Raw genomic sequence first — 16,209 nt, forward strand, 5'->3', positions numbered from 1 at the left:
GGGTCCTCCAAGAACCCAGCAAAATGTGTGAGTAGGGTCACAAAATTTGGTGTTTCTGAATATCTGAAATAAGAATAAGAATTCATACGCTTTCAGAGTTAGGGTTGTAGGGAGACAGTAGATAGATCTGGAGTCAGTATGTCATCAGACCTTCCAACAGCAAAACTGGCAGCTGGGAAGCTGTGAAGCCATGCAAAGTCACATGTAACCTTTTGTGGACCCTGCCAAACTCAGTGGCATGGAATAATAACATATTTTCAAATGTTAGAAACCAGAATAGCTATATTCTTTCTTAGAATGTGGTTGGACAATGTGCTGAATCAAAATAAGGGAACAAATAAGTAAACAAGAATATGTTTGGGTCCAGAAAGATGATATAGACAAACAGGTATGATCTCTAGTATTCACAGAACAAGAGCCCAGGAGTCCTGTCACTAATCTGGCCAGTAAGCACTGGTTGTATGAAACATCCGTATAATGAAAGAGGAGAGTAGTATGGTTGAGTGCAGAGATGAATGCCTCCAAGTGCCAGTGGGTCTCAGAAGAGTCAAGTACACGAGAACTTGCAGTGATGATCTAATTTAAAGCATGGCCCATGAGGGCCTTAAAGGAAACATCTATCCCATCTTGTCAACTGTGTGTCCAACCATAGCAACTTGGTTTTCTGTTGTTTCGTGTGTGTGTGTATAATATATGCATGCTTGCTCATATGCATATGTCATGTAGGTGTAGATATACATGTGTATTGACTTGCATATAGAAATCAGAGGCCAATTTTAGATGTGGTTCCATGCACTTCACTTTGTTGAGATAGGCTCTCATAGTTGGCCACCGCGTTTGCTAGGCTTCCGGCCCATGAGCTTCTATATACTCTTCTGTTTCCACCTCCCATCTTGCAGGATTGGAATTGTAGATATGTGCCACCTTGTCTGGCCTTACATGCTCAGGCTTCAAACTCAAGTCCTTACAGTTGCATGGCAGACACTTTATCCACTGAACCATTTCCCCAGCTCAAATCAGCACCAATATTCAATCTATTCTCCAAGCAACACAGTACTTCACAAATCCCATCCTGAAAGAAACCAGGAGGGGAACCATATTGTGTGCTTGGTCTGGAAGAGTTCAGCATAGTACCCTTTTGTTCCTGTAAAGTCAGAATGTTTAAGACCAACAGCTCAGGGCAAAGTAACCAGTATAAAGGGATTCTCGATAGCCATATGAGGACAAGTCTGTGCACCAAAAAGAAAAAAATGTTAGTTCATTAGAAAATTTTACAAAAAGGCTTAAGTCCATGACTAAATTCAGATGAGTCAAATCAGATGACTTAAAGGGCACAAAGGAATTCAGCAGTGTTTATACTCCTAGGAATGTTAAAGCTGAGACATGTATTGCTATTACTTCCGCTGGGTACCCTTCCCTTTCCTGTAGCCCATTACTTCCCCTTCCCTTGTTCTGTCAGTTCCCAACCAGCTCAGAGAAGCCTTAGAGCTGTTGTACTGTCTGACTGAGAAAGGAATTTAGCAACTGCTAGTAGATGATGTGAGCATGAACAGGCCCTCCTCTTACATTAGCTTGCTTCCAACCTGCATGGCTGCATTTGTGGCCCTCCTGGTTGATGTGTCCTCAGAGCCAGTTCCTTCTGGTTCCCCATGTATTGACTTCTACACATAAGAAAGACAAAGATGAGTCAACCCAGTAGGGCTGTACTTCTTCCTGCATGTGACCTTTACTTACCAGGCTGTTTTCCTTTTTTTGTTTACTGAGCAAAAATATCGCAGTGTAAGGGAGAGTGAAGATGTGTCCTACACATCAGCCTGTATTTATGTGATATTAATTCCTCACTCTAGGCTCACCATCATGGATCCTCTACAGGAAGCAAATGGCACCTTTGCCTTAAACCTTTTGAAAACACTGGGTGAAAACAGCTCAAAAAATGTATTTTTGTCACCCATGAGCATCTCCTCAGCCCTGGCTATGGTCTTCATGGGAGCAAAAGGAACCACTGCTAGCCAGATGGCTCAGGTAAGTGCCCCATTTCACAGCAGCTAAGCATCATACATTGTCAGTTGAGCTTGACTTCTTCATTTCCAATTTCAAAGAAAAAAAATTCTATCTTGAGGAACACATGGGAATGAAATAACAGAGGTTGGCAAGCTGAAGGGAATGGTGTATTATCCTTGTTAAGACGCCTTCACTGCCTCACTGGTGTTTACAGTGTGTAGGTGAGGGACAGCTTGAGTAAAAACCCCAAAAGGGTGGATCAGGGTCTCTGTGGTCCCTTCTGTCTTCTCTCTAGCCCTAAATGAAGCTCAGCTGTTTATAGATAAGAAACACTAGACTGAGCTTGTCCCAGGACTTTGGAGTTTCTTCCCAAATGAGGTCACCCTTGGCTGAGATACCAGGGTCAGATCCATTAGGGCTCTTCTTGGATATAGTGCTTTAGCTACAGAAATGCATGGACTGCAGAGGCAGACTGTCCGGGCTGGGAGACAACCTTGGACAGGGACTGCATTCTGGATTAACTCTTAGCAGTGCCTTTCCATTTTTATAAGATGTAATTGTGTTTGTTTCTTCCTCAAATTGCTTCCTGCTTGAAGAGAGTTCTGGCCTACAGGCTTGCCTTCAGTTTGAACTGTCTTTCTTTTAGTTCCAAGCTATTACAACTAGTGATAGGCAGTTCATCTGTTTCCTATGGGAGTAGCTGAAGTCATTCATGTAGCTTTTCATCAGGCTTGGAAAGTCTAAGGAGGTATATCTAAGGTTTGACACCTGGATGTTCACTGTTGGCTGGGATCCTGATTCTTTTTCAAGCAGCTTTATGCGGTAGCAATTACTCCAGTATTTTCCATGTGGCCTCCTGCAGGATGGCTTGGATTTCCTTCTAAGAGCACAAAGGTGGTAGCTGCCAGGCCTTTTAAAACCTAGGCCTGGAACATGGTGACTCTCCTAAATTCTGGTGGTCAGACAGTACTGGAGCCAGGCCACACCAAGAGTAGGGAAGAGACTGCATGTCCTCGTTCAGAAGCCAGCTGCACTTGAGTGACAGCAGGTCTGGTTGGGAGCCACGCTTGAAGCTTGAAGTCATTAGTGACCATGAAGAGCTGGGTTTGTGAAAGGCCATTTCTGTGCTTTTCAGGGCTGACAGGGTACAGAGAGGACCCTAGACAGGGAACCTTCAAGGTACTTTCTTCTTTAACTATATGGGTTTTGAGTAGCTGCAGGATTCTGAGGATGATTTTAGTGCTGACTCATTTCCTATAGCTGGGCCTGATAAAGTTGTATTTTTAATCTGTTTTGATTTCAGGCACTTTCTTTGGATAAATGCAGTGGCAATGGAGGTGGAGACGTCCACCAGGGCTTCCAGTCCCTTCTCACCGAAGTGAACAAAACTGGCACACAGTACTTGCTCAGAACAGCCAACAGGCTCTTTGGGGATAAGACTTGTGATCTTTTAGCGGTAAGTGTCATTCAGAGACGGTAGGCCAAGGATTCACCTTACTCCATTGCCCACTAATAAAGTTTTGTATTTGCTTACAAGCTTTGAAACTATATGTGAGTATATTCCTATTGTACAGAATGTCTAACTAAGAGCTATCCTCTCATTCTGCTCCTTCTCCAAATATGAGCTTCCATAAGTGAGTGTGATGTTTGTGTTCCTGCATAGACAGAAATTCAGTTGGTGAAAAATTCCCATTTGTCGTGCCATTATGTGTATTATTTTTTTAATGAGTTTTTTATTTCTTGAATATTACAAGACTCTGCCTCATCATTATTATTGCTGTTGTTGGTGTGAGAGATAGAACCCAGGGTCTCACACATTTAAGCTACTGTTCTAGCACTGACCCACACCCTAAGCACTGTTCAGTACTATTAGCCATCATATGAAATTCCTGAGTGGAAATGTATGGTGACAGAGTAAACCATTCTTATGTGGGTAGCATTTTGCTTGTCCCCAGTGTGAGCCATTACCAACACAGAGTTATTGAATGTACATTCATGCCCATGTGTCTTAAGATTGTAATATGTATTGCTCCATTGCATTCCCAAATTGCCAGAGATATCAGCAGAGTTTTTATTTTTATTCTTGTCATGAGCTATGAAAAAAATCTTAATCTTTTACATTTTGAGATTAGAAACTTTTTTTTTGAACATGCTCAAATTGAGCATTCTTAAATACAAAAAAAATAAAAAATAAAAAATCTGAAATCTGAAGACTCCTGAAGACATCTGACACTGAGCATTTTGGGTAAAGGACATTTAATTAATATGTGAATTGTTCATTCATTTACTCTGTGGACATTTTTGTGTTGGGTTGTCATCCTTTTTATTGCTTTATAAGAGATTTCCTTTTTGTAATGTATGAGATCAGTCTTACTCTTTTATTGTAATTTTCTAACCTATTTCAGATCTCTACAGGTTTATAATGATGTGATAATAAAGAGGGTAGCAGAGTGTTAGGTCAGACAGCAATAAGTTCTGTGCACTAGTTTGTTTATTGCACATTATTTTACTTTCTTTGCATCTTTAGCTGCTTTCTATGTTACTATCATTTTTAGGCTTTTTTATATGAAGAAAAACAAAACTTTTAGCAAACAAATGATTAGCTTACTCATTTTCTTTTTTTTGCTGAATTTTTTTAAAAAAGCATTGATAATTTAAATTGTTCTTTTCATGTGGATCTCAACTAGATTTAGTAATATTTTGAGTTACTTCTCACTAATTTATCATTAAAGATTCCAAATCCTAAACCTGGCGAGGTGGTGCATGCCTTTGAGCCCAGAGGCAGGCAGATCTTTGAGTTTGAGGTTAGCCTGGTCTACCACGTGGGTTCAGGACAACCAGGGGCTACACAGAGAAACCCTGTCTTGAACACACCCCTCTCCATAAAAAAATAAAATTGAATCCTAATTGCTATATGCGATTAGATTTTTTCTTAAGATTGGTTAGTTGTTACTTAAAAAAAATAGTAGCTTAAACTGACAGTGCACGGTGTGTTTCAAAATTGTACAGTCATTCACAGGTATAACAAGGTATCAGTATGTGAATAGCCTGTTTTCTTTTTTCTTTCTTTCTTTCTTTTTTTATTGTTGTTTGTGGGGTTTTTTGGAGACATATTCCCTGTATCCTAGAGTACCCTCAAATATAGCTAATGGATTACTCTGAACACCTAACCCTCTTGCCTCTACCTCCTCAGTGCTGAGATTACAACATGTCTCTACCTCCGGGTTTATGTGATGCCAGATTTGAATCCAGGATTTTTTGCAGAATAGATAAAAACTGTACAAATTGAGCCATGGCCCAGCCCCCTAGACTGTTCTTAGGTTGAGATGTATTAAAGATGTTTCAGATGCAGAACATGGAAATCGGCAGAGCACAGACTTGTGTAAGGGTTAGAAAAACTGATCTGTGAATTTCACCTTGGCACTGTACTGAGACGTCAGGGATGTAAAGCATTTGCCATGAAAAACATCTATTAAAGAGCTGATAAGTGGCTTAACAATTGAAAGGCCTGGCTTCTCTTCCTTCTTTCCAGCTTGGGTTCTATTTCTAGCACCCACATGACAGCTCAAGCCATCTGTAACTATAGTTTCAAGGAATTTGAAGCTCTTTTCTGGCTTTCCTGAACAGAGGCACACACTAATATACATGTAGGCATAATATTAATTCACATAAAATATATATAATAATAAATATAATAAAGTAGCCTGTCCACACCCCGCATTGACCCTCTGAGGTACAGCCATCACTGTCTCCTCATTTACAGGGTTTCAAGAGGTGTAGAGAGACCAGCTAATGTCATTCAACTGATACTCAGACTGTGGTGTTGCGATCCTGTATCATAATTCTGTTTTCTTCAGGGCCTGGAGAGATTGCTCATTTGCTAAATAAAATTGCTGGTTATCTTAGTCAGGGTTTCTATTCCTACACAAACATCATGACCAAGAAGCAAGTTGGGGAGGAAAGGGTTTATTTGGCTTACATTTCCATACTGCTGTTGATCACCAACGGATGCAGGACTGGAACTCAAGCAGGTCAGAAAGCAGGAGCTGATACAGAAGCCATGGAGGGATGTTCTTTACTGGCTTGCTTCCCCTGACTTGCTCAGCCTGTTCTCTTATAGAACCAAGACCACCAGCCCAGAGATGGCCCCACCCACAAGGGACCTTTTTTCCTCTTGATCACAAATTGAGAAAATGCCTTACAGCTGGACCTCATGGAGGCATTTCCCCAACTGAAGCTCCTTTCTCTGAGATAACTCCAGCTGTGTCAAGTTGACACACAAAACCAGCCAGTACAATTGACCCCTTGTCAACTTGACACTCAAACACATCACTATTAAGTCTCAACCCTTACATTCTTATTCATCCCCAAGATCTAAATAACTTTAAAAATGCACAGTCTTTACACATTCTTAAAATTTCAATCTCTCTTAAAACCCAAAGTCTTTTTACAATTAAAAATCTCTTAACTGTGGGCTCCACTAAAATAGTTTCTTCCTTTAAGAGGGAAAATATCAGGGCACAGTCACAATCAAAAGCAAAAATCAATCTCCAACCATCCAATGTCTGGGATCCAACTCACAATCTGGGATCCTCCAAGGGCTTGGGTCACTTCTCCAGCCCTGCCCTTTGTAGCACATGCATTGTCCTCTAGGCTCCAGATACCTGTACTCTACTGCTGCTGCTGCTGTTGGTGGTCATCTCATGATACTGGCATCTCCAAACCAAGGCATGACCCCTTCAGTCCTGGGCCATCAATTGCAACTGAGGCTGCACCTTCACCAATGGCCTTCCATGGCCTCTCACAGTGCCGAGCCTCAGCTGCTCAGCATGACCCCTTCATGCCTTCAAAACCAGTACCACCTGGGTGACCCTTACACATTACCAAGTCCCGCTGCAGCAGGAGTACAGCCTTGGCTATCTCTGGAACACAGCCAGAAAACACTTCCCAGAAGATGGAACCTCAACGATGCTGGTCTCTTCTTAAATCACCGCTAATTTCTTAGCTCCAGCTAACCAGCATCAATAGTCCCAGTAATGCAAAGTTTCTGCTTTAGTAGTTCTGGTATCTTGTCAATCACAGCTGATTCTTCAGCACCAACTAACCAGAACTACAGAATTTTCACAATCAAAACAGCAATGGCCCTGAAAAGTCTTTAATTTTCCCTCTGAAATTTCACAAGCCAGGCCTCCATCTTCTGCACTGTTCTCAACATTATCTTCCAAGCTCCTACACAACATCTGACAGAACTCTTAACAACGAATGGATCTTCAAGCCCAAAGTTTCAAAGTCCTTCCACAGTCCTCCCCAAAACATGGTCAGGTTGTCACAGGAATACCCTACTATGCTGGTACCAATTTGTCTTTGTCAGGGTTTCTATTCCTACACAAACATCATGACCAAGAAGCAAGTTGGGGAGGAAAGGGTTTATTCGCCTTACACTTCCATACTGCTGTTGATCACCAAAGGATGCAGGACTGGAACTCAAGCAGGTCAGAAAGCAGGAGCTGATGCAGAAGCCATGGAGGGATGTTCTTTACTGGCTTGCTTCCCCTGGCTTGCTCAGCCTGCTCTCTTATAGAACCAAGACTACCAGCCCAGAGATGGTCCCACGCACAAGAGGATCTTCCCCCTTGATCACTAATTGAGAAAATGCCTTACAGTTGGATCTCATGGAGGCATTTCCCCAACTGAAGCTCCTTTCTCTGTGATAACTCCAGCTGTGTCAAGTTGACACACAAAACCAGCCAGTACACTGTTATAAAAGCAAACATGTCCCAAGTTTAGATCCCCAGCACCCACATAAAAACCCAGCATGAAGTTTCATGACTGTAGGCTTAGTACTAGGAGTTAAATAGACAGGTAGATTCCTGGAGTGCGCTGGGAAGCCTACTCAGCTTAATTGCTGAGTTCAGTGAGAGGCTGTCTCAAAAAATAAGGTGCAGAGCTCTTGAGAAAGATATTCATATTCTAGCTTTCACATACACCCGTGCACACACGTGTACATACCTAGATGAAATGTACGTTTACCACACACATGAATATATAAATGAAAATACAAACAGTTCTCTCAAATAAGAATTAAATATGTAGGTATGAGATGAGCTGTTTCATAGAAATATTGAGAAACTATTCTATATACACTTGTAAAAGTAATTTTTGGGCTTTTCTATACTATTCTAGTCCCCAAGTATTGACACAGAGACCCTATATTTATTAACAAGCGTTATGCACTGTAGCTGGGCAGATGCACACCTATTTTAACCCTCTATGGCTGCTACTTCCTAGCCACAAGCCCATTACTGGCCATCTTAGCCTTGCCCTGGCTGCACCTTCTGTATCATTGTCCTTGTGATGACTTCTCTGGCCACCTGCTCATGGCAAATGCTCATGGTCATATTTTCTCCTGGCCCATTCTCTTTACCCACCAGAGCCTCTCTCACTGGGATTGCTAGCTTCTTCTTCTCTGGCCCAGATTTTGGCTGATCCGCTTTTTATTAACCAATCAGAGGTGATGAAAAACAATTTTTACACATCACTGAGACAGGAGATGCTCCAGTGATCATGATGAGATGTCAGTGATCATGACAATGCAAATGTATTACTACAACCAGATCTCTGGGCACAGAAATCAGTGTCTGAATACACAGTGCACAAAACTATTCCCCAACACACAGTGTTAGCATAATGGGAATTTTAGCCCATTTATGTTGTATTGACTTTTGTGTTGTAACATGGCAGAATGTGGGTAGTCCTCAATGTCATTGCCATTTCATAGAGTATATCAGCAATGGCTTGTACTTTTGTGTATCTTATGGTGCTGGTGATCAGTTCCCTGTAAGGCCCTGTGCATGCCAAACTGGTCCTTCACTTCTGTGCTGCACCACTCGAGGTTTTGTGAATTGCTTACTCCATGAAACTGAGCTGCCTGACATGGTGACCATGAACACAGAGCTATTCAAATTCCATATCATGAAGTACAATAAATTAAAATGAAACTTCAGTTTCATAGCTTCCATGGCCACACCCCTAGTGTCTGTCTCTATAGGTGACACTATATTGAGTGGTGGAAATTTGTGTTTCTTTTGGCATAGAAATTTGTGGTAGAAGGTCCAGGCCATGCACAGCACAGAAGTGTCATAGCTCTTGTGGGGTTAACCCATACTCTGCCAGTGTGGTGGTCTCTTAGAGTGACAGCAGTGTGATACTGCATCTGAGGGTGCTCCCAATAATCTCCTTGGGCTTCAGCTACTACCTCAAGGGTCCAACTGTTCATCATGTTTTTTAGTAAGTCTTATACCAACCAGCATCTTACCTCATTCATAAACTAAGGGTCATGCTGGACAGCTGGAAAAAGGAAGAATGGATTTTTATATTCTTTCCATATATTTGTTTTCATTAAATTTTAATGAATTTTAATTTCATTACATTTTGATTATCTGCTTTTGGGCATTGGGAAGGAGGCTGCTGGTGCTAATTACTTCCATGGCTGTATAATTGTTCTGTCTCAGTCTTTTAAAGATTCCTGCCGCAAGTTCTATGAAGCAGAGTTGGAAGAGCTGGACTTTCAGGGTGCTACAGAGGAGTCCCGACAGCACATCAACACCTGGGTAGCCAAAAAGACAGAAGGTGAACACAGAGTTTCTCTATTTGTTTGTTTTTAGTGCTGAGATTTGACTGCAGGTCTCCGAGCATTCTGCCCAGGATCTCCTCTGCCACTGAGCTATATTTACCCCATCCCTCTTAAGCAGTTAAGCCTACTTAAGAAAATGATACATTGAGTTGTTTGTTTGTTTGTTGTGAGTTTGTGTATGTCTATGCACACCTGCAGTCAGGACAACACACAAGAGTTAGTTTTCTCTTTCGACCACTGGGTCTTAGAGATTCTATTTAGTTCTTCAAGTTTGCCAGACCATTCCCCTGTCTCTAGTCTTTTTGCTTTCATTTTTGTTTTTGTTTTTGTTTTTTGAGACAGAGTCCACCACATAGCCTATACTGTCCTGGAACTTACTCTGTAGACCAGGTTGTCTTGGAACTCAGGGATCCATTTGACTTTGCCTTCTCACATTAAAGGTGTGTTAGGCTCAGCCCATAAATCTGAACTCTTAAGCTTTACCCATCACAACTCGTTTTTGCCTGAGAAATTTTTTGTATGACCTTGTACAATATACAAGACAAGTATACATTTAGATAGTCTATAGAAATGTTTTAAAACAACTCGTTGGTATACCTATATGTATCATAATTAAAGATGGAGCCAAACTTTCATATTAATGAGGGAGTTTATCTAAACACAATACAATCCAAAGAGATAATAAATTTAAAGCTTTAAAAAAATCTTCGTATGTATTTATGTCTGTATAAAATTATGTGCACCCTGTGCCTACAGCTGCTTGAGAGTCCAGAGAGTGACAGATCTCTGGAACTGAAGTTATAGGCAGTTGTGAGTCACCTAATGTGGGTGCTATATGAACTTTGAAGCATTTAATCATCTATTCATCTTCCCAAAGATGTAATAACTTGATGCTTACTTGCTGAGAATAAGAGTATGAATATGTGGAAAGACTATTTTTCACAATGAAGCTATTCTGTCTATAAGAGCAGAAAAAATTGTATGTAGTCACAAATGCTGCATTTCTAACATGACAGTTTTGAGTATGAGCTGATATGTTTGACTCATTGTTTGTTGGCATTGTATTTCATAGCGCAGTACAAAATGTTCATGTATGTCAGGACCAAGGTCACAGTGAAGTGATGTAAAGCAAGATGGAGCCACTGCCATAAGCACCTTGGGTTCATGAATTTGAACTGAATGAAGCTCTGGTTATTGCATGTTCAGAATGCTTTGACCATTGGCAGTTTTTTCAGTAACTACACATTAGACAGTATGATCACAATACGCAGTTTACAGGGCTTTTTTCTAAGTAGATACAGACTTTACAAAGCGGTCTCTAAAATACTGTCAGTATCTGACACTTTGCTTAGCTCTTTCCTGTTCCTTTTTATTTTTACTTTTTAAAGATAGAGACTCACTATGTATTGCTGACTGACCTTGTTATATAGACCGGGTTGGCTTCAAAATGGGCTTGGTCCTGAGATTAAATGGCGTATTACTACATCTGGCTTTCTTCAGCTTTTAACAGTGTGTCTGTGATGTCTCCCAATATTTGATATACCTATTCTAGAACTGACCAACCTGCTGTCTCTCCCATCCTTGGTCTATCCCTCCCTCCTCTGTGGATATCAACACACATGTGGACATATTCTCTCTCACACACACATGCATAAACATAATTAAAAATAAATCTTAAAAAACAAAAAGGTGTCTTTTTGTTGATGTCAAGGTTGTTGCTTTAAGGCTAAATGTCTCTTTATATTGAGAGAAGTGAAATCTCTTATGTAACCTTCTGACCAGAGCCGCAGGTGGTGCCATTTGCCTATCAGCCCTTGGCACATATCAGCCACCTCTGTTAGCCAATTGGGTCTTGTCTTTTTACTGTCCTCCTGTTGCTATGAAGAGACACCATGACCAAGGCAACTATTATAAAAGAAAGAATCAAATTGGGAGCTTGCTTACAGTTTTAGAAGGGTTATTTCATGATCATCTTGGCAGGAAGCAGACAGATGAGGTGCTGGAGCAGTATCCAAGAGCTTTCTATCCTAACCCAAAAGCAGCAGGAAGAGAGAAGGGTGGGAGGTGCTGTGGGTTTTTGAAATCTAAAGACCACTCCCAAAAACACATCTTCTCCCTCAGTACAACTGAGGCTGAGCATGCAAATATATGAGCCTATGGGGCCCACTCTCATCCATACCACCACAAGTCTTTAATTAGTTTTCTTTTTTAAATTCATTCTTTCAGATAAAATCAAAGAGCTGCTGTCTCCAGGTACAGTGAATTCTGATACATCACTAGTCCTTGTGAATGCCATCTACTTCAAAGGAAACTGGGCGGAACAGTTTAACAAAGAGCACACCAGGGAGATGCCATTCAAAGTCAGCAAGGTAACCACAGTGCAGTAACTAAGGAGACTCCTGGGCAAGGTCCTCTGTTCACACTGGCTTCTAAAACAAAAGGAGGCTCCTCATGTAGCCTGTGCTTCTAGTGTCTCTGGGCAGCTCTTCAGGCAGGACCCTCTCTCAGCCACCAGGAGGTTACCAATGATGGCTGCAGGCTATATGGTTTCAGTCCTGGCCCTGCTTCTGTCAAGGGCTATCCTGTCACTGGCAGATGTTGAGGCCAAACCTGATGGCAGAGCTCTGCAGTGGTCTTTCATAGAAGTGTGAACATAAAATCCAAACTCCACATGTGGTTTATGAGGCTCCTTCTGGCCCAGAATGCAGCCCATTCCTTGTGCACAGTCTGTTAAGTTGTCTTCTCTGAAGTGCTGCTGTCTTGGGTCTCCTGCCTCCTTCAAGAGGACCACACCTTGTGTTGGTTCCTACAAAACAATACAGATGGAAAGTAACCTTTCTTATCCTGTTGGAAAAACAGCTAAGGGCAGAGAGCTGTCTGAGTGCCTGACTTATGATTGGCTCCTCCTCAGGCCTTTGAGGAGGAGCCCAAGGCTGGGGGTTCCAATAATTCTGAACATCCAGACCCTGGGTAAAGGGGAGTTGGGAACAAAGTGGACCTGTGGGCTGGGGCTGGGATGGGGAACTCTGGCTTAGCTCATTAGTAATTGTTCTTAGCTTAGTGGTGGTTATGGGGAGAACAGAGGGGCCTTCTGTGGGAGACTTAGGCTGTAGATGAAGGCTTTCTCCGTGCTCCCTGCGGTGGTTCGTGATGAAAGAGACAGTCCATGTTTATCCATACTGTTTACTGACTATTCATCATGGAAAATGGCTGCATACCACCTTTTCAGGGTAGACCATTAAATACCTTTTGTAGGAAAGAATGTCCAGGAAGGGAATCTTACTGGCAAAACCCTCAGGGCCTCATTATCGAGAACTCTCTTATCTACATGACCATAGGTCAATTGGTGATACTTGTTCCAGGCCAGGAATCTGGTAAGGAGCTGCTTACTGTCCCAGGTGAGTGCCTGGGTGCTGGGGACTCTGAACCTACTCAAACTTACCAATTTTTTGTTGCAGGAAATAGTTTTCTTAAAAAATGAACCGGTTCATTCCTGCACTTGTGCCAGCAACTCTCTGTCCTGTGGGGCTGGCCTGCCATTCAATGCCGGGCAATGGCCGACCTGTTTTTATCTCATGGAGACTCTCTGGTCTGGAGCTCCCAAAACGTCTCCACCCAGCTCGCTAAGTTCCCATTGGTGGGTTGCTACCATGCCAGCTCCGTGTTTCAAATCCCCCACCACCTTTGTGGTGTCCTTCAGGCAAACCCACACTTTGCTGCCGTACCTTTCTCCTGAGAACACAGACAAGTCGCCTCATAAAGGAAAATGCAATACAAACTTAGTTCAGAAACAATGGTAACTCAATTGCTGGGAGCAACAACTAAAATCCTAATTTGTAAGCCTTATTAAATCTAAATCCTCCAGTGGCGAAACCTGAGGGATCCGCCATTGAAACTGGGAGACACTCGTAATTACACCTTGTCCTCATGCTATCCTGGTACAAAAGGACCTCTCTCCTGCTTCCTCGCTTCCTCCATCCAACCTACTTGCCCAGTGATTGGCTCCTTTATTCATTAGCGGACTTGTTTACATGAAGTCACTTGAGTATGCAACCCCTCCTAAGAGAGTGGAATTAGCATCAAAATACAAACAGCACCAGGCTCATCCACAACAGTTTCCTGGCATGGTCCATTGTCCCACACTGGAGGGCAGGGAATGGGTGGAGCCTGGGGCTGCAGGCTGGGAGTGATGTTCTTGGGAACTGGCTCTCCTTTCCTGCTATACCACCTTTAGCATGGGATATTTTTCCTCATGCTCACAGCAGGGCTTTGACCCTGATATAGTCCACAAGGAAGGACATAGGACTGAAAGCAAAAAGCTTTTTTTTTTTTTTTTTTTTTTTTTGAGATCTTTCCCATATATAACATAAGTGCAACTACTTACTGTGGGTCCTATTAGATGCAGAGTTAAAAGCATTGTCTTGTTTACTTGTCTGCACACTAGGACACAGACAACTGTGTGACTACAACAGCTCCTGATAGTAATCATATATGTGGCAATGCCTCCAAAGACACAAAATTTTCTGTCCTGTGGATTTTTATTTAAATTATGAGCAGAATTTCTGCCCATTAGTTTACCAGATCACTTGTGATCTTACTGTGTACCATGCACTAGCTTGCTGAGTGTGCCTGCCCTCATGAAGCTCTGTTTTTCTGGGGAGAGAAGTTTGATATAAGCATAGGTAAGAACACCGTAGTTGGCTCCAGAGACACACAGAAGTAGTGGCAGGATGCTGTGCTTGAGTGTAGTGGCAGTGAGAGCTGCTGAGGAATCCTTCACTGTAAGACTGCATAGACACCAGAAGCATGTTCCAGATTCTTCAGACCACTGTTTTGGTAGAAAGAAACATAATCTAGTTAACCACAACACTACAAACAGCCATATGACCAAAGAAGAGAGAGTGAAGTAGAATAGGAAGCAGGGTGGGCTCTGTATTATTCCAGGGTATTTTAAGGATTTAGTTAGCCTTTGTTCCTGGTAGAGTGGTACCACAAAATGTTGTCCAGCCACTGAAGGGTGGTCTGACTTGCCTTGTGCTGGGACTTATAATAGCTGCTATGCTGAGGTCAGTGGCAAGGAGGTCATCCCAGGGCTGTGCTGGTGGCAGTCTTTTAAAAAAGCAAAGTCAGGTTTGGGTTATAATTCAGAGATACAGACAATACAGTTTTGTAATGAGTCAAATCAGGGTATTAGAGAAAGACTGGAGTCAAGGACATGAAATGGGTTTGGTAACTGGAAGGAGGACATCTCTGTCAATCAGTATGAGTAAGACTTGTAGGTAGAGCAGCTACAAAAAATAATATCAAAGTGAAAGAGTCAAATAGACTATAAAATAAGTATTCCATTGTTCAAGTTCAGGCTAGAACAGAGAATTTGAGAATTATGTTCAAAGTCATGAGAATATATGAGACCCCAATAGAACAGAATTTTTGGCCTAGGACATCACAAGTGTTTGGTGAGTGGGTCAGTCAGCTTTCTGTCATTAAAATGTGGAGATAATCTAATTTAATAATAGAAAGGGTTTATTTGACTCAGTATTAGGGCTTTAAGTCTATGATGAGATGGGTCCATTGGTTTGGGCCCTGTTTTGAGGGTACTGGAATGGAATACTGGGAGCAGGCATTGGAGCAAAATGATTTTCCAAGACCAGGAAGTAAAAGACAGGAAAAAGCCAAGAATTCCTCAGTTCTGTTCTGCTCAGTGATATAAATTCCTCCTTCTAAGCCTCGCCTATGAGAGTTTCCACCACTATGCCATGCATGGTGGCAAACACCTTTAGTCCCAACAGTGAGGAGGCAGGAAAAGGTAGCTCTCTGAGTTCAAGGCCAGCCTGGTCTCTGTAGCAAGTTCTAGATCACCTAGGGCTATAGAATGAGACTCTATCTCAAACAAACAAGATTCTATCTCCTCAAACTTGCACATTGAGGACCAGCCTTGAAAAATGGGCCTTAGGGGTCATGTAAAGTCTAAACCTGTGTTTGAGAGGCTGATGAAGTATTCTAGAAGTCAATTCAAAAATATACTCTCAAGGCTGGAGAGATGGCTCAGCAGTTAAAAACACACATTGTTCTTGAAGAGGACTGGAGTCAAAATCTAGTATCTCATAACCATCCATAGCTCCAGTTCCAGGGGATCTGATATCCTTTTCTGAAATATACAGGCACTAAATGCCCATAGTCATGTGGTACATGTATATACATGCAGGGCAAACACTCTAAAATACAATTTAAAGAAGCAAATGTGCCTAGTTTCAGTGCCTGGCTACTTTGGTTGAATTTGCCCAATGTGTCACATGTATCACCTTTCAACTTAATATTTATCCTTCCTTTACAGGATGAGGAGAAACTTGTGCAAATGATGTTTAAGAAGTCTACCTTTAAGATGACCTATATTGGAGAGATATTCACTAAGATTCTGTTGCTTCCCTATGTCAGCAATGAGCTGAACATGGTTATCATGCTTCCAGATGAACACGTTGAACTGAATACAGTAAGGATCATTGGGCCTTGATGGAGCTGTGATGGAGGAAGAGTGGTGTTTGAGTTTGTGCTGGGGAAGCTCTCCTTTTTTAATC

General features: G+C 41.9%; 1 protein-coding gene across 5 annotated transcripts in view; it reads left to right on the forward strand.

Moving 5' to 3' along the window:
* LOC110307947 (serpin B6) overlaps positions 1-16,209 on the forward strand; it is a 75,328-nt gene that overhangs the window by 58,407 nt on the left and 712 nt on the right. For all 5 annotated transcript variants that reach the window (XM_021180254.2, XM_029468645.2, XM_021180252.3 and 2 more), the window contains 5 exons: positions 1,848-2,022; positions 3,305-3,457; positions 9,513-9,630; positions 11,861-12,003; positions 15,969-16,124. In XM_021180254.2, the coding sequence (XP_021035913.1) occupies positions 1,858-2,022; positions 3,305-3,457; positions 9,513-9,630; positions 11,861-12,003; positions 15,969-16,124 (735 nt within the window). In that variant the 5' untranslated portion in view covers positions 1,848-1,857. The remainder of the gene's footprint in view (positions 1-1,847; positions 2,023-3,304; positions 3,458-9,512; positions 9,631-11,860; positions 12,004-15,968; positions 16,125-16,209) is intronic.

The sequence above is a fragment of the Mus caroli genome, unplaced genomic scaffold, assembly GCF_978045245.1.
Source record: "Mus caroli unplaced genomic scaffold, Mus_caroli_1 scaffold_15, whole genome shotgun sequence".
In the NCBI taxonomy this organism is placed as follows: Eukaryota; Metazoa; Chordata; class Mammalia; order Rodentia; family Muridae; genus Mus; species Mus caroli.